The sequence below is a fragment of the Cololabis saira genome, chromosome 11 (genome assembly GCF_033807715.1).
Source record: "Cololabis saira isolate AMF1-May2022 chromosome 11, fColSai1.1, whole genome shotgun sequence".
NCBI lineage: Eukaryota > Metazoa > Chordata > Actinopteri > Beloniformes > Belonidae > Cololabis > Cololabis saira.
In genome coordinates, this window is record NC_084597.1 from 8,427,101 (window position 1) to 8,450,655 (window position 23,555).

At 37.9% G+C, this 23,555-nt stretch overlaps 1 protein-coding gene across 1 annotated transcript in view; it reads left to right on the forward strand.

Annotated features, from left to right (window-relative positions):
* The window catches only part of ctif (CBP80/20-dependent translation initiation factor), a 112,756-nt gene that overhangs the window by 51,414 nt on the left and 37,787 nt on the right, over nucleotides 1-23,555 (forward strand). The window contains exon 8 of the mRNA XM_061733656.1: nucleotides 19,386-19,462. Coding sequence (XP_061589640.1) covers nucleotides 19,386-19,462 — 77 coding nt within the window. The remainder of the gene's footprint in view (nucleotides 1-19,385; nucleotides 19,463-23,555) is intronic.

The window sequence follows — 23,555 nt, forward strand, 5'->3', positions numbered from 1 at the left end:
ATATATCGATATATTTTCAAACGCGATATGGTACGAGACAATATCGTTTATATCGATTTAAAAAAAAAATATATATATATATATTTTTTTTTTATGATTTTGTGACAAATTGACTTGAATGTTTTATTTGAGATTTGCACAAATGTTTTATTTGCACAACTGTCAACCTCAGTGGAAAAGTCTGCCTGTTACTGTCTACATTGTATTAATTGCACAGTGTATTTTAATTTAATTGTTATGCAGGAAAGGGATATTTGTTTTATTTTATTCAAGAAGCATTTTTATTCTATATATGCAAGCAGTTTATTTGTATTTCATTTGTTTTATACATTTTGATATTGTGCAGACCTCTGTTAATAAAGGAACCTGTGTGACATTTGGCACGAGGCTTTGTATTAAAACTGACTGTTTTTTTAAGGGTTTGCCTCAGAAAACAATTAAGCTAACAGAGATGCTATGCTATAATGCTTTGGGGGAAACCCCAATTATGGCACAGAAAAAATATCGAGATAAATATATCGAGTATCGCCATTTAGCTAGAAAATATCGAGATGTGACTTTTGGTCCATATCGCCCAGCCCTAACCTCATTGTATTTAGAAAATATAAATATGTGCAGAAATTGGGACGCCACTCAGAAGGAAGATGAAGTTGAGTGTTAGATTGCCTTTCTTTGTAGATAAACTCTTTGATAATAATAATGATACATTTTATTTGTTAGGCGGCTTTCACGTCACTCGAAGTTGCCTTTAGTTTGTTTGAGGACGTGCATTTTCATATCGTTGTTTTGCAAGAGGAACGTGTGTCCATGACGCTTGTCTTCTGTTATCAATTATAAGTAGGAGACATTATACAGACATTATACCAGCAAAGAACAATAACTTAAAATATATAAATTAGCAAAATACAATTTGTGGCCATCTTTGAGCTTACGTTAGGCTTAACTGACTGAACATTGTAACATAGGCCTTAAAACAATAAAAATGCATTAAAGCGCTCAGGGTTTTTTATCATTTCAAATGATAAATCAAACTTGTAGCTGAAAGACTTTGCAGATGTGCCCCCTCTAGATATTTGAGCAGAACATTCATTGCAAACAGCCATTTTTGTTTTATTCTTTGCCACTCTAAAATACTTCCACACTGCTGACACGTTTGCACCGCACCACTTCACTCCACGCTCTTCCACGTTTGATTTCCTCATCTAAACGCACCTGTAATAGATGGATTTATGTTGTTTTGGTTCCACCTGCTGGTGAATGTTAGGTAAAATTCTTATGTGGTTAGTTTTTGGTTGGCCAACGATTTATGTTTGTGGTCCGCAACAGTTACGGAGCGGCCAGTTTATTTCCTTATATTTCAACGCCGTTATTAATTGTTAGTTTTTTTTCCCCACTTATTCCACCGAACACCGAAAGTGTTTTTTTGCCATTTTCGGCCGAACGATTTCGGTTACCGAACAATCGGTGCATCACTAATAATAATCTATTTTATAAATGTCAGCGGATCTTTTTAGAAATATACATATTTTATTATTACGGACCCCTTGCAGTTACACCACAGACCACTAGGGGTCTGTGGACCCCCAGTAGAGAATCACTGCACTAACATACACTCATGGACAATCATTCTCTCACCCCCCCCATACCTGTGTCCGGCTATCAGTCTTTTCCATGGTACCCCGACCCAAGGCAGTATCAGCAGAACCCACTGCAGCGTGGATGTGTCATTCATCACACACCTGCTTTGAGGTTCATAATGACGGTGTCTGTGTGATTTTTCAGTGTTGTGAGACAGAACAACCCGTGTATCTTTAGGTGTTTATGCAAGCGTTCATCTCACGTCTACAGCTGAAAATGTGCCAGGAAATACTTGCTTATTTTATTCTCTCATCAGCTTCTTGCGTTTTTATTATTGAGAAACAGAAAAAAAACATGTTTTGACACAACAAGGCGTCAAGAGATATGTATGTGTGAAGGCTGTCGGGTGTGTTGGAGTATGTTATCGGGCAATGATAAACACACATTTAGTCCTGTTTAAAACAAGCTTGTTTCTCATAATACTGTCTCTGGTAGCAGTTGATATCCCAACTCTGTCCGAAATGCTTTGACTCTGCCGTGACCAGCTATCAGAGTTATCAGGGAAGTGTTTTGCTTCCATGTTGCCAGTTTCAACATGTTGTGAAAGATGAAGGGTGTGAAGTAAGAGGGACCGGAGTGAGACAGAGGAGAGGATGAAGTGGCTGGTCACTAAGGAAACATCCGGCCTCTCTGGTCTGTGAACAAAGCCACGCAGCCGGGAAACAAAGCCGGAGCCTGGAGCTGAGACATTGCAGACTGGTTGGCCGCTCTGTCTGGAAGTGTACGTGCTGCGGAGCAGGACTGCGGTTGACAAGGGATTCTGGAGGCGGGGCGGGACTTCTTTCAGTCGTCTGTCCGTCAGCTGACTAAAAGTAGTGATTCATAAACATAGTGTATGATGTACATTCAGAATCTGCTCTCTTCGTCTCGTACATGTCTTCTGTAGCATCTCGTATAGGGCTGGGGATCGATTCAAATGTCTAGAATCGATTCGATTCCGATTCTTAAGATTCAGAATCGATTATCACGCTTTGATTCGATCCGATATTGATTTGGGTTACTGTTAATAAAACAGTTTTTTCAGCTGTTGCATGAATTATATGACTGTCTAGTTATGCAACTTATTAATATTAGTATTATATTGAAATCCAACAGCAAGTATTGCAGCTAATGATGCTGTAAGGACCAATCAGCTCCCAGAATGCTGATAGAACTGCTTTCAGAAACATTGTGGGTCAGAATTATCAAACAGATCCAGGGAGGAAACAGAGGACGAAAGAAGTCGCTTTTATTTTTTCCCCATTTATGAGAATTTGGTTTTTAACATTTATGCAAATGTAACCCCAAGACAGTATATAAAGCAAAGAAATATAGACAATGTATGCAATTATAACTGAAAACTTTAATTTTTTTATACCTTTAAACATATTTAAAGGCAAAAACATGGCACCAGTTATTCTCGTGTCCAACAAAATATTCCTTTTTTGGGCATAAACAAAAAAGTACCAAAAGTTGTAATGTAATAATGAAAAAAAAAAAAAAAAAAAAAACTTTTTTTTTTTTTTTAAATCGATCTTTAGACATATGAATCGATTTTTAGTAATTAATATGAGAATCGATTTAAAATCGGAGAATCGATCTTTTCAACACAGGCCTAATCTCATACCTAGTCTGGCTTTTTCTTCTTCCTATTTGCTGTTTCCGATTTCCATTTCTTTTCATACGGCCATCATCATTAAGCTCTGCCCTCTTTATGCTGTTCTCTGCTCCTACCCTCCATCCTTCACATGTCGGTAGGCAGCAGAACAATATCCAGGAGGTCGTGGTGGCCGGCCGCCCCCTCCCTCAGGTCACTTCCTGCTATTGTTCCTATTCTGCAGCTTATTGGCTCCTGCTCATTATTAACCGCTTGCAAACTGGCGTAATGACCACTAAAGGCTTTTGTGCTGTGGGATCTCACCATGGGAGACGCACTGGAGACACGTGTCCATGCATGACAGCAGGAAAACTAATATGTGACTAGTTCCACATAGGTGCTCAAGAATAGGTCATGTCTGACCTTTTTTTTTTAACAGGTGAATCGTGTCTAAAGTATGTAAATATTTGGGCACTAAACAGTAAAAATAGGAGGCTTGTTCGAACCTTCTTCAGCGACAATGTATTTTGTACAGTTTTTTCTCTTCATTATCTTGCCGCGCAGACATGGGGTTACTTTGACGTCTTGGCATGTTTTCGAGCTTAAACTTGAAGTTACAGAGTAAATAAGAAAGCAGAACAGGGGCCGGATTCACAAAACATTCTTAAGAAAAAAAATCTTCTTAAGTGTCATTTTTTTCTTAAGTTCAGTCTTAAGAAGAAATTAAAGCTGCAAGCAGCGATGAATGGGCCCTCGCACTCACGGCCACCGTCCCCCATAAGCATATCAGAAATGACACCACCCACGACTCTCTATGTCAAACCATTCAAAAGTTATAGCAGAAAATCGGGACAACCAATCAGAAGAAGGGGCGGGGCTAATTCAGTCCAATAAAGGTCAAGGACTCAATACATAGTCCGATGACACCACCCACGACTCTCTATGTCAAACTATTCAAAAGTTATTGCAGAAAATAGGGACAACCAATCAGAAGAAGGGGCTGGGCTAATTTTCACCAATTATTGTCAAGGACTCAATACAGAGTCTCATGACACCACCCACGACTCTTTATGTCAAACCATTCAAAAGTTATGACAGAGAAAAGTTTTCTAGGGGGCGCTGTTGAGCCATTTTGCCACGCCCATTAATGCAAACCATGAAATATCAAATTTATCACCAGGCCTGGCTTGCATGCAAAATTTGGTGACTTTTGGAGAACTATCAAATATGGGCCAATCAGATGAAGGGGGGCGCGCTTTTTGGCATCTAGCGTCGTCACGGTAACACTTTTGAAAGACAAAAGTAATGCGTGGTGTTGCAGGATGGAGACGCACATTTTGATGTATAACACACCTGGGTGCACGTTACGGTTCGGGCCATATTAATTGCCGAAGGAATGGCATAAATTGTGCCAAAATTACACAATTAATTCAAAATGGCTGACTTCCTGTTGGGTTTCGGCCATGGCGCCAAGAGACTTTTCTTTTAGTTGCGACATGATACAGGTGTGTACTGATTTTAGTTCATGTACGTCAAATCGTATTATGGGGCTTGAGGCGCAAAGTTTTTTCGGTCTGAACCAACCAGATGAAGGGTGGGCGCGCTTTTTGGCATCTAGCGTCGCCACGGTAACGCTTTTGAAAGAGAAAAGTAATGCGTGGTGTCGGAGGATGGAGACGCACATTTTGATGTATAACACACCTGGGGGCACGTTACGGTTCGGGCCGTATTAACTGCCGAAGGAATGGCATAAATTGCGCCAAAATTACACGATTAATTCAAAATGGCTGACTTCCTGTTTGGTTTCGGCCATGGCTCCAAGAGACTTTTCTTTAAGTTGTGTACTGATACAGGTGTGTAGCGATTTTCGTGCATGTACGTCAAACCGTATTGTGGGGCTTGAGTCACAAAGTTTTCCGGGGGGCGCTGTTGAGCCATTTTGCCACGCCCGTTAATGTAAACCATTAAATATCTAATTTTTCGCCAGGCCTGACTTGCATGCACAATTTGGTGACTTTTTGGGCACGTTTAGGGGGGCAAAAAGGCCCTCCTTTCATCAGAAGAAAAAAAAAAAAAAAAAAAAAAAAATTCCTACAGATACAATAGGGCCTTCGCACTGAAGGTGCTCGGGCCCTAAAAAGAGAAGAAGTCATATTCTCCAAAAACGTTCTTAAGTATTTTCTCAACTTTCTTCTTACATTTCTTCTTAAGAAAAAACTTAAGAAAAAAGTTCTCAAATTTATTCTTGACTTTTTTCTTAACTTTAAGACAACCTTGACCTGTCTTAAAATTTCTTCTGTGAAAAGGTAAAGCCTCTAATATCACCTTTTTCAACACATTTTAGACAAGTTTACACTAGTAGGTCATAGTTTAAGGATATACTTTGTAATTAAAGCTGCAAGCAGCGATGAACGGGCCCTCGCACTCACGGCCACCGCCCCCCATAAGCATATCAGAACTGACACGACCCACGACTTCCTATGTCAAACCATTCAAAAGTTATAGCAGAAAAAAGGGACAACCAATCAGAAGAAGGGGCGGGGCTAATTCAGGCCAATGAAGGTCAAGGACTCCATAAAGAATCTGATGACACCACCCACGACTCTCTATGTCAAACCATTCCAAAGATATAGCAGAAAATCGGGACAACCAATCAGAAGAAGGGGCGGGGCTAATTAAGACCAACGAAGCTCAAGGACTCCATACAGAGTCCCATGACACCACCCACAACTTCCTATGTCAAACCATTCAAAAGTTATGGCAGAGAAAAGTATTCTAGGGGGCGCTGTTGAGCCGTTAGGCCACGCCCATTAATGCAAACCATGAAATATCAAATTTATCGCCAAGTCTGTCTTGCATGCAAAACTTGGTGACTTTTGGAGAACTATCAAATATGGACCAATCAGATTTCAAAATGGCCGACTTCCTTTTCGGTTTCGGCCATGGCTCCAAGAGACTTTTCTTTAAGTTGCGACATGATACAGGTGTATAGCGATTTTCGTGCATGTACGTCAAACCGTATCGTGGGGCTTGAGGCACAAAGTTTTCCGGGGGGCGCTGTTGAGCCATTTTGCCACGCCCATTAATGCAAACCATGAAATATCACATTTATCGCCAGTCCTGGCTTGCGTGCCAAATTTGGTGCCTTTTGGGGAACTATCAAATATGGACCAATCAGATGAAGGGGGGGTGCGCTTGTTGGCGTCTAGCGCCGCCACGGTAACACTTTTGAAAGAGAAAAGTAATGCGTGTAGTCGCAGGATGGAGACACACATTTTGATGTATAACACATCTGGGTTCACGATACGGTTCGGGCTGTATTAATTCTCGAAGGAATGGCATATATTGCTCCAAAATTACGCGATTAATTCAGAATGTTCAAAATGGCCGACTTCCTGTTCGGTTTCGGCCGTGGCGCCAAGAGACTTTTCTTTAAGTTGCGACATGATACAGGTGTGTACCGATTTTCGTTCATGTACGTCAAACCGTATTGAGGGGCTTGAGGCGCAAAGTTTTTTCTGTCTGAACCAATCAGATGAAGGGTGGGCGCGCTTTTCGGCATCTAGCGTCGCCACGGTAACGCTTTTGAAAGAGAAAAGTAATGCGTGGTGTCGGAGGATGGAGACGCACATTTTGATGTATAACACACCTGGGTGCCAGTTACGGTTCGGGCCGTATTAACTGCCGAAGGAAGGCATAAATTTCGCCAAAATGACACGATTAATTCAAAATGGCTGACTTCCTGTTCGGTTTCTCGACATGACGCCCAGAGACTTTTCTTTAAGTTGCGACATGATACAGGTGTGTACCGATTTTCGTGCATGTACGACAAACCGCATTGTGGGGCTTGAGGCACAAAGTTTTCCGGATGGCGCTGTTGAGCCATTTTGCCACGCCCATTAATGTAAACCATTAAATATCAAATTTTTCGCCAGGCCTGACTTGCATGCAAAATTTGGTGACTTTTTGGGCACGTTTAGGGGGGCAAAAAGGCCCTCCTTTTGTCAGAACAATAAGAAGAAGAAGAAGAAGAATAATTCCTACAGATACAATAGGGCCTTCGCACTGCAAGTGCTCGGGCCCTAATTAATTACACAAAGAGCCTGTTAACTGTTTTTTAGCATGTTAGTTAGCATGGTAGTTAATTATTATTAATTTTCCCCAATAGTATTTTTTTTCGCACATTAATCTCATCCACCATAACCTTGAAAAGTTCCTGCATCTCTTTTTCTCCTTCTCCATGTTTAGTGAGTGACTGACAGTTAAGACGCAAACTACCTATAAATGTTGTTTGTTGGCGCGTGCAATGCAATGACATATTTTAAGAAGTTCTTAAGTAGGAAAAATAAGAAATTCGTAAGAAATGACAGTTCTTAAGAAAATATTGAGGAATTTCAGTTAAGTTCTTTCTTATGAACTTCTTAATTTTAGATCTTAAGACATTTCTTAAGATTGTTCTTAAGAACATATTGGTGAATCTGGCCCCTGGTTTTGTAGTTATATTGGGTTTTAAATGTCATATTATTAAGATTGTCTGCAGGTAATGGAGGTCATTGTTTAATTTAAGTTTTCAACTGCAATTTAATCATCACACTCTTCAGCAGCACTATATTAAGCTTTGGTCTCCGTGTCCCTGTATTTGGGTGATTGATGGATAAAATGTTAATTTGCTCTCAGGATGATGGTAGGTGATGGTAGGCCTGTACTCTGCAGGTTTTTTCTAACAGTAATCAAGCTGCTTCCACACATGAATATGAAGAATTAGGTGCCGACTTTACCCACAATTCAGACTCGCACTATAAATACTTGCTACGTGAAGAGCATCGTCAGCTCTAGAAATATTTTGGGGCGTCACCGATGTAAAGAGTCTCATATGTTAAGATTATACAGTGGACTTCACACTTTCTTTCCCTTTTAAAGAGCACTTTGAAGATGGAGAAGAGACTCGTTAGTTATCCTCAATAATGACCATTTGTGTCTGTATTTTTACTCCATGTATGTTAATATGCAATATTGAAGTACGGATTTTATGACAGTGGAAATCACTCTTGATATTTAATTTAACGCAACTATTCATTTATATATGGGCTGCACCACACTCCATGAATTTCACTATTTCGGAAAAATAACAGAGGTAAATTAGTCCTTGCATTTTATTTTCTATCTTTAGATAAAAAAACAGACTGAGTTTTATTTTATGTCGATTAGGGATCCACCGATCCGATATTAGAATCGGATATCTGCCTATGTGGGAGTTGAAGCTTTGAACCAGAGTAGACTTGACTCGTGTGCTTTCACTGCATGGAAAAAACATCCACGGGACTCCGATGTAAAAAGATGAAACAAAAGTAGATTTATTCCTTAATTTCCACAACATCTAGTTACAGGAGTTATCCTATTCCAAAGTTTTCCAAAAGAAAAAGCACTACGGTAAGAAAACTGTTTGGCTCTATCCTAACAAAACCTCAACTCCATCTGCTCCTTCTGCTCTGCTCTTAAAGCGACAGTAACATGAAAGTAACTCAACGCAGTTACAAAAACAAGCTTTCTTAACCTCTCTTAAATTAACATTTTACCTATTTTAATGATCTATGTATTCAATGAAATTAACTATTTATTTGAACATTAACTAATAACCAACAAAAATCATGAAGAAGCACCTAAATCACACTTTGGCTCCCACATACCGGCCCCTAATTGTACTCTTAACTGGAGACAATTACCACAATATATAAACGAGGAGACATACATTAAAGTGTTTTTTAACTTAAGTAGTCTTTCTTTCCATAACTGGAGGATTTTCTTCACTCAGCTTCCTTGAGAAGACAAAGCTTTGTAATTGGCCTATCCAGTGTACTGTACTTAGTCTTTACACGGACCTGCCGTATCAGTCCATACTTATCAGGGATGACCTGGATCACTTTCCCCATCACCCAGGAGTTGCGTGGTGCAGGGTCGTCGACGACCAACACAATGTCTCCTATGACAAAGTTGCGAGATGGGCGGGACCACTTGTGACGTTCTTGTAGCAGCGGTAGATATTCTCTTGTCCACCGCTTCCAGAACATGTCTGCCATGTACTGGACCTGTTTCCATCTCTTTCGGGAATAGAGGTCCTGCTTGTCACCACCAGCCTAGATATTGACAGAATATGTGGATCGGTTATTGAGAGATTTAAAAAAAAAAAAACAAAAAAAAAAAATACCGTATTTTCTGGACTATAAGCCGCACCTGTATATAAGCCGCATCAGCTCTATTTTTAAAAAAACAATAAAAAAAGATATATAAGCCGCACCCGTATATAAGCCGCATCCGCTCTATTTAGAAAAAAAGATATGCAAGCCGCAGATATTTATGTTATTAGATTAGATATTTACTACATGTACAGAACCATTTTGAACTGTAAATGATGTACATGTATGTACCTAAATAGATCCTTTCCTAACAGTGTCTTTTAACACGGCAGCAACTTTGCTGATTAAAACTGGACAGAACCAAGAGAAAATAACCGGTATTTATTTATCTATTTATCTGTTTGAAATCTGCTTCTACTTCTATCTGCTAAAGAAGAAGTAGCGTATTCTTCTTTGCATTTATTTTGTCTTAGTTTTGATTCTAATTCCGGTTAGCACTCCCCCTAGCGGTGGAAGAAAAATCCACAGAATAGCCGCACCTTTGTATAAGCCGCACGGTTCAAAACCTATGAAAAAAGTAGCGGCTTATAGTCCAGAAAATACGGTACATAGATTTGATTTATATCCATGTTCTAGTTCCTGTTGAACTTATTTAAGTTTGATGCTATTTTATATTTAACTCAAACAGTTATATTTTGGATTAAAAGATGAATGTTTTTGAAAGAAATATTAAAAACAAGCCTGGTGCCTTGAGTCGGCTCCACATGAGGTATGCAGCTTGGATATTGAACGATACACAAACACCAGGAGTGTGGAGGTGTGTGGAGACTGGAGACGTGGGAAGCGTGTGTCCCTGTTATGTTATGTTATGTTATGTTATGTTATGATGCTGTTCCTAGAGAGAGGAGCCCTTAGTGAGACCAACTATTGAACATTGACTTAATAAGATACAGCATTAACTGTTAAAACAGTTGTAGAAACACTCTTGCATAGTTCTGATACATTAGACCTTGTTTCTCTGTTCTGCATTTCCAAGCAAGTAAAAATGTTAGAGCTTTTCTCTTCACGGCGACAGGAACGTTATTTCTTCTGGCCTAATATCAGTGTCTGCGTTTCTGCTCCCTCTCCTTTTTCATTTGCGCTTGCTATCTTGTATTTACAGTCTCTCTTGTTATTACTCTTACTCTCTGCTTCGCTCTCAACGACCTGTCCCGTAATGCCACCTCTGGGGCACTTTTAAATTTATTGCTTTTGGCTAACGACCCATGCAACATAAATAAACTGAGAGAAACAATAGAGTGACTGAGTGAGCATCATAGCAGAAATGTTACACTTCACTACCACTTCACTTTCTATACCACTGCAGAGAAAGTTCTGTAATCATTCGTCTCCATTTCTATTCTTCATGTTTCCATCCCTGCTAGCCTTACTCATTTCCCGACTTCCTTCCTTGCTACTTATACCCTCGCCACACTAAAGCAGTGTCATTGTTATGAATGGCTCAACAGTGGGATCTTTGCCAGGTCAATGACCCCTTCATGTCAATCGTTTGAAAAAAAATAAAGATAATTTAGACTGGAGAACATGGTGTTTTAACCATTTGGATTTTAAACCTTGCATTATTTTCAAGCTGCAGTTTTTTAGGAGCAACAGAACAAAATTAAGTATTTCAAATTCCTCTCAGAGTTCACACCCCAGCAAATTATGCAAAACACAGAGTGTTAATGACAAGTATTATTATTGAGATGTACGCAGTTGGCACAACATTTAATAACTGAAAATGTATTTTAAACCTTGTAGACTTCAGTCTGACGCTTGTTATTTCATGTTACCAAAATGGGCAGAGAGAGAAGTATTACTTTAATTTGAATGCTGTGAGTCTTCAGGCCGTAAAAATTAAAGCAGCTCATACAGAACCTCTCTTTCTATGCTTCTGTCATTTTGATTCCACCTTTTCAGTTAATTAATTTTCCTTTTTGTTCCTTTTGTATCATTTAAAAACATCAACTAAATATTAATTCCTTTGAGTCATTTTTGAAGTTCTCCAACAATATTGTGCTGCTAAGAATCAAACACAGGCGAGCAAAAATAGTGATGATAGATAACTTTGTGGTGTAAATAATTCTAGTTTTAACCTTGTCTGTGTTCAGGTGAGGAATAATCATTGTTATAAGTTAGATGAAAAATATTGACACTAGGACTGCAATGAATAGTTAGTGCAATTAGCAAAAATCACTGACTAAATTACTTTCCTATGAATTTCATTGCCAATTTATTATTTTATGTCATCACCAATCTGTTAAATGAATATGCTTCTTAAAAGATGTATTATGCCTCTTAAGGACGTCAGTCAATATAAAGCTTGTATCTCACCTGTTGTTGCTATATTTACCATAATGACAAGTGTATCAGACCGTAAACCTTCAGAAAGCTCTTGTTTTCTACTTTCAGACAGACGTGTCAAGTAACAAAGTACAAATACTTCGTTACCTTACTTAAGTAGAAATTTTGGTTATCTATACTTCACTGGAGTAATTATTTTTCAGACGACTTTTTACTTTTACTCCTTACATTTTCACGCAATTATCTGTACTTTTTACTCCTTACATTTTAAAAACAGCCTCGTTACTCTATTTCATTTCGGCCTTTAAATAAAACTATCCAGTTAAATTGCTCCATCCGGATAGAGTGAATTTGGTTGTGGTTGTTTCAGATGTTCTTGTCCAGTTTTGTTCTTACATCCGTTCCCTCAGATTCCTGCAACTAAACTTGGATGTACATTCCAATAAAGGTTAGGATAAATGATAACATGCCTCTGAAGTTTGACTTTTTGCACCATTACAATACTTATAGGCAACTAGTCATCATATCTCCTGCTCTCTGAAACACATGTTAATGCTCAATAGTACACATATATGGTTCTTTAATATATTTGCATTATACTAATATGCATTCATTTTCAATGGCTTTTTTCCCCTTACATTACTTTTACTTTTATACTTTAAGTAGTTTTAAAACCAGTACTTTTATACTTTTACTTGAGTAAAAACTTGAGTTGATACTTCAACCTCTGCTTTCAGAAACCGTTAACATTTTTGATTTCTACCAACCATTCAGACGTACAGAAAGTCAGAAGCCAACGTTACAAATGCGTCTGTAGACCGTAAATACGTACGTGAGACGCCTGTGAATCACGTCTTTGATCGTACTTCAGAAGTCCTTTGGGGCCCCGTTAACACTCGTATATGTTTTCCTTTTGCCCGTTTCCTTCGGGGGCGGCCAGAGCGTATAATCCGCCTCCCTCCAACCCTCTGCATCTTCTTCTCTCACAACTAAATTCACATTGTCTTTCACTTCTGCTAGTTTTTGAATTTTTTAGATATCTTAAATGTTCTAGGAATTATGTATTGCAAAAACTAATTTCTAATAAATTTTAGGAAATAAGAAGACTATTTAAGACTGTTTTGACTAGTTTTAGGAATATTGCACATATTTCTGGAGAGGCGGTTTTTGCAGGGTGGTTATGGGAAGTGCTCATGTTGGTGATGACAGAATATACCTGAGGGGATTTTAACTTGACCTTCTTATAAGCAGTTTGCTCGTCCTTTGTTTATTATTATAGTCTTAAAAGCAGGAATGTTTGACAATCGCAGAAGTTAAATAAATTACACAATTTTCAACGTTTTCTTGTTAGTTGCCACATGCCTTAATACGACGGAGTATTAGGGCCAAACTAAGACAAAAAAAAGGAAATTACGAGAATAAAGTCATAATAATATGAGAATAAAGTCGTAATATTTTCAGAATAAAGTCATAATATTTTTAAGAATAAAGTCGTAAGATTAAATATATTATAAATATATAAATATAACTTCCTAAGATATTCCTCATTTTAACACTGGACTGTTCTTCCTGTTAGAGTTCTCATAAATTATATTCTCATAATATTACGACTTTATTCTCATAAATTACGACTTTATTCTCATAATATTACGACTTTATTCTCTCAACATTATGACTTTATTTTCGTAATTTTACGACTTTATTCTCATAATATCACGACTTTATTCTCATAAATTACGACTTTATTCTCGTAATATTTCGACTTTATTCTCATAAAATACGACTTTATTCTCATAAAACATGACTTTATTCTCGTAATATTACAACTTTATTCTATTACGACTTTATTCTCGCAACATTATGACTTTATTTTCGTAATTTTACGACTTTATTCTCGTAATGTTACGACTTTATTCTTGTAATATTACGACTTTATTCTCATAAATTACGACTTTATTCTCGTAATATTACGACTTTATTCTATTACGACTTTATTCTCGCAACATTATGACTTTATTTTCGTAATTTTACGACTTTATTCTCATAATATTATGACTTTATTTCCAATTATTTTTTGTCTTAGTTTGGCCTTAATATTCCGTCGTACCTTAAACAGTCTTAGGCTCATTTTAAAAACGAATAGCTTTATAAATTTTTATGTCTATAATCTAATTAGTCAATTAATCATTTCAGTAATCGATAGATTCATCAACTATTAAAAATAGTTGTTAGTTACAGCGCCACTTGACACAACTAACTGTTGTGCAGAACCCTCTTTCTGAAGTATGATAGTGGATCTATTACTCAAGCTGGCTCTGCTGACATTCTCGTGTATTCCTGCAGCAATCCATCACATTGATGCAACTGTTTAGTTTCAACACAGACCTATTTTCTGTCCACACGCCACTTATGGTTAAAGATGAAATAGTGGAGTTTTAACCTCAACCTTTGCAAAACTGAGTTTCAACTCTGACTCACCGTGTTGAGAAACCAGTGCTCAGCATTCAACTCATCCCTGTCTTTTTTAGAGCTATACTCAAATTTTGTTTTCTGGATTTATTTTACACAAACACATATCTGTCACTGTTTCTATCAACTTTCGGCCGACCCAGTCACACATCGGGCCCGTTCCTGCCCAACCCGGCACCGACGGCTACCTGCTGATAGTTTATTCACAAGGAAGGAAGGGAGGAAGGGAGAAAACGAGGAAAGGAGGAAGGAAGGGAGAAAACGAGGAAAGGAGGAAGGAAGGGAGAAAACGAGGAAAGGAGGAAGGAAGGGAGAAAACGAGGAAAGGAGGAAGGAAGGGAGAAATCGAGGAAAGGAGGAAGGAAGGGAGAAATCGAGGAAAGGAGGAAGGAAGGGAGAAATCGAGGAAAGGAGGAAGGAAGGGAGAAAACGAGGAAAGGAGGAAGGAAGGGAGAAAACGAGGAAAGGAGGAAGGAAGGGAGAAAACGAGGAAAGGAGGAAGGAAGGAAGGAAGGGAGAAAACGAGGAAAGGAGGAAGGAAGGGAGAAAACGAGGAAAGGAGGAAGGAAGGGAGGAAACGAGGAAAGGAGGAAGGAAGGGAGAAAACGAGGAAAGGAGGAAGGAAGGGAGAAAACGAGGAAAGGAGGAAGGAAGGGAGGAAACGAGGAAAGGAGGAAGGAAGGAAGGAAGGGAGAAAACGAGGAAAGGAGGAAGGAAGGGAGGAAACGAGGAAACGAGGAAGGAAGGGAGGAAGGAAACGAGGAAAGGAGGAAGGAAGGGAGGAAAGGAGGAAGGAAGGGAGGAAAGGAGGAAGGAAGGGAGGAAAGGAGGAAGGAAGGGAGAAAACGAGGGAAGGAAGGAAGGGAGAAAACGAGGAAAGGAAGGGAGGAAAGGAGGAAGGAAGGGAGAAAACGAGGAAAGGAGGAAGGGAGGAAAGGAGGAAAGGAGGAAGGAAGGGAGAAAAGGAGGAAGGAAGGAAGGAAATAAATGAGCCAGAAAGAAAGAAAGAAAGAAAGAAAGAAAGAAAGAAAGAAAGAAAGAAAGAAAGAAAGAAAGAAAGAAAGAAAGAAAGAAAGAAAGAAAGAAAGAAAGAAAGAAAGAAAGAAAGAAAGAAAGAAAGAAAGAAAGAAAGAAAGAAAGATCTGAGAGCGAGATAGATTTATAGTTAAAAAGGTGAAGTTGAATTGGTATTTTTTTATCATAATTTTTATCATTATCGGGATAAATGCCAGAAATGATCGTGATACATTTTTTAGTCCATACCGCCCATCCCTAGTATGAACTAAACGATGGAAAAAAAGTACAAAAGCTTTAAGGGATTTCAGGCAACGTAGATGTGCTTTGGTGTTCTTTGTTTATTTGTGTGTGTGTGTGTGTGTGTGTGTGTGTGTGTGTGTGTGTGTGTGTGTGTGTGTGTGTGTGTGTGTGTGTGTGTGTGTGTGTGTGTGTGTGTGTGTGTGTGTGTGTGTGTGTGTGTGTGTGTGTGTGTGTGTGTGTGTGTGTGTGTGTGTGTGTGTATTTGCTCTCATCTGGTTCCATTTGAAGGCAGAATTACAGCTAATGATATCCTAGAGGAAGAGTACAGTAGCCAAACATGGAACAGTTCTTCAGTTCCTTTCTGCTTCTCTCTGCATCGTTCGTGCTTCCTTACCAACACTTTTGGTGGTAAAAAGTTTAAGTCTGGGAGAGGGAATAGTTGGCAGATGTACTGTATGTGAATGATGTCTATATGCACACTTTTACACTATTTGCCTCCCACATCTGGATCAGTCCAACTATCCCCTGTAGCCTCTCTGAGTGAAGTACGTGTCATTGGTGTCAAGTTTTTTTGTCTAAAGTTGCAGAACAGAAAATCAGCATGTTTATGCTATTTACACACTGTTCTCAAAACATATAACATGCTATCTTAATGCAGTAGAACAGAAAAAAACTCTATTTAATTGAAAGCCACAATGAAAGTCATTATTTTTCCTCCAACTTGTAACTGTAAAATATTCTCACAACCTCATGTCACTTTTTTGTTGATAGAAACCAAAAATAAAACAGAAAATTCAGGCCAAACTTAAAAATGGGACCTATATGCTGTGAACCTCCACTCATGCACCCTGTAGACGGTCTAGGTTAGGGGTCGGCAACCCGCGGCTCCAGAGCCGCATGCGGCTCTTTATCGCCGCCCTAGTGGCTCCTGTAGCTTTTTCAAAAATGTTTGACTTTTTTTTTTTCCTTTTCTCTTTTTTTTTCTTTTTTCTTTTTTCTTTTCCTTCTTTTTTTCTCTTTCTTTTTTCTTCTTTTCCTTTTTTCTTTTCCTTTTTTCTCTTTTTCTTTTTTCTTTTTTAATCTCGACATTTCGACTTTTTTCTCAACATTTCAACTTTTTTCTTGAAATTTTGACTTTTTTTCTCGACATTTCGACTTTTTTCTCGAGATTGTACTTCATCATTAATCTCGACATTTCGACTTTTTTCTCGAAGTGCATAATGAAAAAAACATCTTCCCCCAGTTATAACTAATATAGAAACATGCAGCATGTGTTGTCTTCATTCTAAGGCTTATAAAAAGACTTTTAATTTTTTTGCGGCTCCACACATATTTGTTTTTTGTGTTTTTAGTCCAATATGGCTCTTTCAACATTTTGGGTTGCCGACCCCTGGTCTAGGTTTTACAGTAGGTAGTAATATTTTAACAGGGGGGACATGAACTACTTGCATTGCAACTGTTCCGGCAGTTTGTGATTTTCAAAACTTTTTTTTTTTATTATGAAAATGAAAAGGGAAGAATAAAATGATAATATAATGAGTAAACTGCACCTAACCACACGTCTTTGCAGACTGTGGTCGAGCACAATGCATTGTGTCTTTGCAGCCGCTTGCTGAACTGCCTGCAGATAAGCACGTGCGTGCATCCTGACAAGTGATTTATATTCACACCAGGTGATTTCCACTACTATTGAGGCAGGATGTCACTCTCCCCACATTCACTCCTCGTGTATCTTGTCCTGGGCATTACGTTGTGTGCACAGCTGTTCATAGTCGGGCTCATTTATGCACTCACCCTTTTCACAACACCATCCGTCATCGCACACTGCATGTTTACTTAACATAACTAGTCCTAGATGACTTGTAACCATGGTAACAGCACACACTGATGATGAATGAAATGAAAGTGCACTGTTTGACTGACAGGGCTGATATTTTATGGATGATAGAGTGCTTGTTTTTCTTTTTTCAGAGGAGGTTGAGTGTGTGAGTGATTGGCAATATCCAACAGAGTGTACTCCCTCACATCCATGAAATCTGCTGAAACGTTCTGGCAAAAATGCCAAATATTGTCAAATGAAACATGTATCACAAAAATGCATTTATATAGGAAAACAAATATTTTCATGTTGCTTCTTGTAATATCATGATGAAAGATATAAGTAAAGATTCTTGTTGCCTTGGCAAAACTGAATATATTTATCAAATCTTAAAAGAAAAAACATATATATTTACAGAATATACAGGAAAGAGAGTATATCAGAAAGCTCATGAGCTTTTTACTCAAATGTATCCCTGTATTTATCCTTTTTGAAGGATTTTTTCTTTTTTTTGGTCTGAGGTGAGCATGAGGCAACAGCGGTCAATAGGCCAGAGAAACAATGGAAAGCCAGAATTGAGGGTTATGAATTCAGTTGAATTATTGAAGTGAAGTTGCAGTTTAACTTTGGTTAGTGATGGATTAGATTTTGAGTTGTTTTTTTGTTATTTTTATTGTCTGTGTTTTTGTTTTGTTTTTTTCTCCTGGCTGGCAATTCTTGTGGCTAAGAACTAAGAAATGATAAATCTATCTTGCCATTTAAAAAAACTAACCCTGTCTCCAGTTTATCAATGCTCGGCTAGCTTGGCCACAAGGGCCATTCCTGGTGTAGAAGACTGAGAGCATGTAAAACTACCTGGTAATGGAAGCACACCTATGGATGACTCGCGTCAATTTTTGTAATTTTAACCCAACAATAAAGTGTTGTTTTTTTTTTTTTTTTTAATTTCAAAACATACTGCTGGCAAGTTAAACCTACAACTAGACCAGGGGTCGGCAACCCAAAATGTTGAAAGAGCCATATTGGACCGAAAACACAAAAAACAAATATGTCTGGAGCTGCAAAAAATGAAGTCTTGTATAAGCCTTAGAATGAAGACAACACATGCTGGATGTATCTATATTAGTTATAACTGGGGGAGATTTATTTTTTCATTATGCACTTCGAGAAAAATGTTGAAATGTCGAGAAAAAAATCAAAACTTTGAGAAAAAAGTCAAAATGTTGAGATTAATGTTGAAGTACAATCTTGAGAAAAAACTCAAAATGTCGAGAAAAAAGTCGAAATGTCAAGAAAAGATTAAAAAGAAAAGGAAAAGGGAAGAAAAAGAGAAAAAATGAAAAAAAGAAGAAAAAAAGAAGCAAAAAGACAAAAAAAGGAGAGAAAAGTCGAAATGTCAAGATTAATGTTGAAGTACAATCTTGAGAAAAAAGTTGAAATGTCGAGAAAAAACTCAAAAATGTTGAGAAAAAAGTCGAAATGTCGAGACAAAAGTCAAGATTTCGGGAAAACCGTCGAAATATCGAGGAAATAGTCAAGATTTTGTGAAAAAAGTCGATATGTCGAGAAAAAAATCGAAATGTCGAGATTAAAAAGGAAAGGAAAAAGGACGAAAAAAGGAAAAAAAGAACAAAAAAGGAAAAAAGAACAAAAAAAGAACAAAAAAGAGGAAAAAAACATTTTTGAAAAAGCTCCAGGGAGCCACTAGGGCGGCGCTAAAGAGCCGCATGCGGCTCTAGAGCCGCGGGTTGCCGACCCCTGAACTAGACAAAGTACCCTGCATTTGGCAGGTGATGAATGTTATTTACCAGCCTGGGTTTAAGGTAATGGTAGAGTATTCCATTCTTCCATCCACTCTGGACAATATATTACTCTAGTGGTGGCCAAACAGCGCTGAGTATGATGATACCACCACCTTAATTAAAACCTAGTACAATTTTATTGGAGTGAAATACATGATTATAACTTAAAAATTCTCCTCTTCCATTTGAGATTTTAGTTGAAATTTGATGGCAGAATTCCGTTTCTTGGACCGCAGCCTCACAGTGCATAGTGATGTTAAACTGACTTGATGGTAGACAGTGACTTTGAGTGATATAAATGACTTGCCGTGACAGCTGTCTCTTATGCCATGATTTGTCTCTTGCAGGTCTTTCCACCCTTTCCTAATGAGGCTGAGATTGCACACACCAAAAAGCTGTTCCGACGCCGGAGGAACGACCGACGGTAATGATGCATCTCGGGCTTGCATGTACAAACAAACACAGACATAATTGAGATGAAGACGATGTTGATGTGTGTCTCTGTGCTGTCACTGGATAGCCAATCTCACGCCCCCAAAATCTCTCGCCAGCCAAAGCAATGTCAGCACAGGAATGCACAACTCACTCAGGGAAAAGAAAGACAACACAGGACATTGCAGCTTTTTTTCTAACTGAACTGCTATTATCCTGCAGGATTCACCATTCAGCTCTGTCTTCAACTCCTTTCTGATGATCATTATTCCTGTCCTGCTATGCAACATTTAACCTCTTGTGTCTATTGCCAGAAGTCTAAAGTCGAAGCTAAGAAAAACTGGTAAATCTACTTAGTATGCATATACAGTGAAATCTAATTTCATTAAAGTCAGACTTCACAGTGATTGCATCCTAAAGAGAGAGAGAGAGAAAAGATCCTCACTCCTACCCTGATGTCACTGGAAAACTGTTCTTCAGTTGCTAAGTGACCAGCAAAGAGAAAATATTTTGGGTCGTATTTGTGGCTTAAAAAGAGGAAATTGTATCTAAACCAAATGTACAAAAAACACTTTCATCCCTGTTTTTAAGTGCAGCAAATTATTACGTCTTTGCATAGCTGTTGTGCTTATGTACGGCAGGCGCAGCGCAGGCTTGGCAAAAAGAAAAGAACAAAAATATAAACTCGGGCCAACAGCACTTTGCTTCGGTTTCAGTATATTTGTTTTGTGAACTGGAAACATTAACAAGAGACCATCCTGTTTTCTTGCTCCCTTTGCTTCCACGCACGCTTTCCATTGTACTGTACAGCTTGTACACAAGTTTAACACAAGAGTGTGTCTCTGTGTCTGGTGCACGCATGCTTGTGTGTGGTGGGGTGTGCTTCACGGGGATGTAACAATCACTGTTTTTCTTGTCATTTCTTTTCACATGGAACTTGATTAAGTGTTCAGTGGGTTGATAGAAATATTCACTTTTTTTTTTAATTGGCCTGAAGAACTGAAAAGGAAAATCATAAAACACAACATGGCTTCTTAAGTGCATGATCATTAGACACAAACATGTAATCTATCTGCTTGTAAACTTTATAGCAGACGAGGTGAAATTTGAGCACTGAAAGTTTCTCTGCTTTTCCAAACCTTGAACTTGCTTGAAGTCTTTAGTAGCAAATAACAGGAAAGTCAACCTCCTGTGTCTTCATACTAAAGAGAAGCATCGTACAACGAAGAATGACGATTAAAAGATTTAAAAAAATATATCAAAGGGTGTATTAGGCAGAAGATGAGAGAGAAGACAGAGATAAAACAACAGACATTTATATAAGCCCATAATCATGTTAATAAAGAACTTGGTCACTACTGGCCATCAAAGTGGAGTAAAATGACACAAAAGGTTTTAAACACATTTCTTTCTTTCTTTCTTTCTTTCTTTCTTTCTTTCTTTCTTTCTTTCTTTCTCTCTTTCTCTCTTTCTTTCTCTCTTTCTGGCTCATTTCCTTCTTTCTTTCTTTCTCGTTTCCTTCCTTCTTTCTTTCTCATTTCCTTCCTTCTTTCTTTCTTTCTTTCTTTTTTCTTTCTCATTTCCTTCCTTCTTTCTTTCTTTCTTTCTTTCTTTCTTTTTTCTTTCTTTCTTTCTCTCTTTCTTTCTCATTTCCTTCCTTCTTTCTTTCTTTCTTTCTTTCTTTCTTTCTTTCTTTCTTTCTGGCTCATTTCCTTCTTTCTTTCTTTCTTTCTTTCTTTCTTTCTTTCTTTCTTTCTTTCTTTCTGATCATTTCCTTCTTTCTTTCTTTCTGGCTCATTTCTTTCTTTCTTTCTTTCTTTCTTTCTTTCTTTCTTTCTTTCTTTCTTTCTTTCTGGCTCATTTCCTTCTTTCTTTATTTCCTTCTTTCTTTATTTCCTTCTTTCTTTATTTCCTTCTTTCTTTCTTTCTTTCTTTCTTTCTTTCTTTCTTTCTTTCTTTCTTTCTTTCTTTCTTTCTTTCTGATTTCCTTCCTTCCTTCACTTTACACAAAAACGTCATCAACGGGAATATATAGTTTTTACCGTGAGATACAAATTCTTATCGTGAGGAATTTTTTTTGACGGTAAATCGTGAACGGTAAAATATCACCCATTCCTAATGCCAGGAAATAATTATTTTCTAATATGACTGATTGACTGTCAGCTCAGCCGTATTCTTCCTGCTACGGCGCTTAGCAAAGCAACAAGCCTTTTGTATTAACTCCACGTCGCCTAAATGCTACAGTAATATTTTTATTTCACCCTGGAGTCGATATATTAAATACTCCACTGTAAACGTCTACCGGCATCTCACAGATATTTAATTGGGGATCAGCTGAGGGAGCTGAAAGCGTACTTAACTAACTGTATAAGTCTGTATTTGTACCACAGACTTATACAGTCTATGCATGGGGTTGGTAAAGACCTGCTAAAATATTGCCACGGTTTATCATTACCCCATAGTACTCTTTGATGGAATTTGTGTTCACCGAATATATCAACTACACAAACTTGTTGATCCAAGACGCTGCTGAAAGTTTTCAGTTCATGAACAAATCACAAGTAGTTCAAAGTCACCAACAAGAAGCATTATAGTTGCGTTTTATTGTCTATAATGCATCAATACAGCAGAGTGAAGGAGAAGAAAAGGTCAAAAGTAAACTTGCTGGAAATAAATATGAAAGTAAAGTATTGATCAGTTGACTACATGTTTGAAACATGAGGGCTGTACTGAATAAAGCACAAGAAGCAAGAAACAAGGAGACTGTGAGATTGAGTAAAGGAAAAGTGTAGGCTGGCCGGGGCAAGATGGAAAACAAAGGTGAGGCAGTGCATGTGTTTCCAGTTTAGTAGGCACGTCAAGCAAGGCTGAAATTAGTTGTGATTTACTGGAATGTGTTGCTTATTGCTTTCTGCTTCAAAAGCGAAGACGGGCAAACGCAGAGCATATCAGTTCTTTCCTCATAATTACCGAGGAGCTTTTAGATATTATTTCGTCTGTCTTGTGATAAGTGCATTTCCCATTTTTTATTTTTATTTTTTTCCTTCAACAATATTTGTAACTGAAGACGGATGATTTTAACACCAGGCACTAAGGCCGGCTGGTTGTTTGAACGTCCCACTCGCACACATTGCTGTTAATTAGTGGAGGAGACAAGTGCCAACTAAGGTGAAATATTGCCATGACAGTTCACCATCACCTCCAAGACACAAATAAGACATAACAGACCGACTGAATGAGCATTCGTTTTGTCTTCATGAAGTTGCACATCTATTTTATCATTCTTAGTCATAGTTGAACTAGGGCAGGGGTTAGCAACCCAAAATGTTGAAATAGCCATATTGGACCAAAAACACAAAAAACAAATATGTCTGGAGCCGCAAAAAATGATAAGTCTTGTATGTATACGTCTTAGAATGAAGGCAAAAGGCGAAATGTTGAGAAAAAAGTCGAAATGTTGAGAAAAAAGTTGAAATGTCGAGATTAATGTTGAAGTACAATCTAGGAAATAGTCGAAATGTTGAGAAAAAAAAGTCAAAATTTTGAGAAAAAAGTCGAAATTTTGAGAAAAAAGTCAAAATGTTGAGAAAAAAGTTGAAATGTCAAGAGAAAAGTCGAAATTTTCGAGAAAAAAGTCAAAATTTCGAGATATAAGTCGAAATGTCGAGATTAATGTTGAAGTACAATCTCGAGAAAAAAGTCGAAATGTTGCGAAAAAAGTCGAAATGTCGAGAAAAAAGTCGAAATGTCGAGAAAAAAGTAAAAATTTCGAGATATAAGTCGAAATGTCGAGATTAATGTTGAAGTACAATCTCGAGAAAAAAGTCGAAATGTCGAGGAAAAAAGTCAAAATCTCGAGAAAAAAGTCGAAATGTTGAGAAAAAAAGCCGAAATGTCAAGAAAATAGTCGAAATGTCGAGATTAAAAAAGGAAAAAAGAAAGTGGAAAAAAAAGGAGAGAAGGAAAAAAGAGAAAAAAAGGAAAAAAAGAAAAGAAGAAAAAAAGGAAAAAAAAGGTTAAACATTTTTTGAAAAAGCTCCAGGAGCCACTAGGGCGGCGCTAAAGAGCCGCATGCAGCTCTAGAG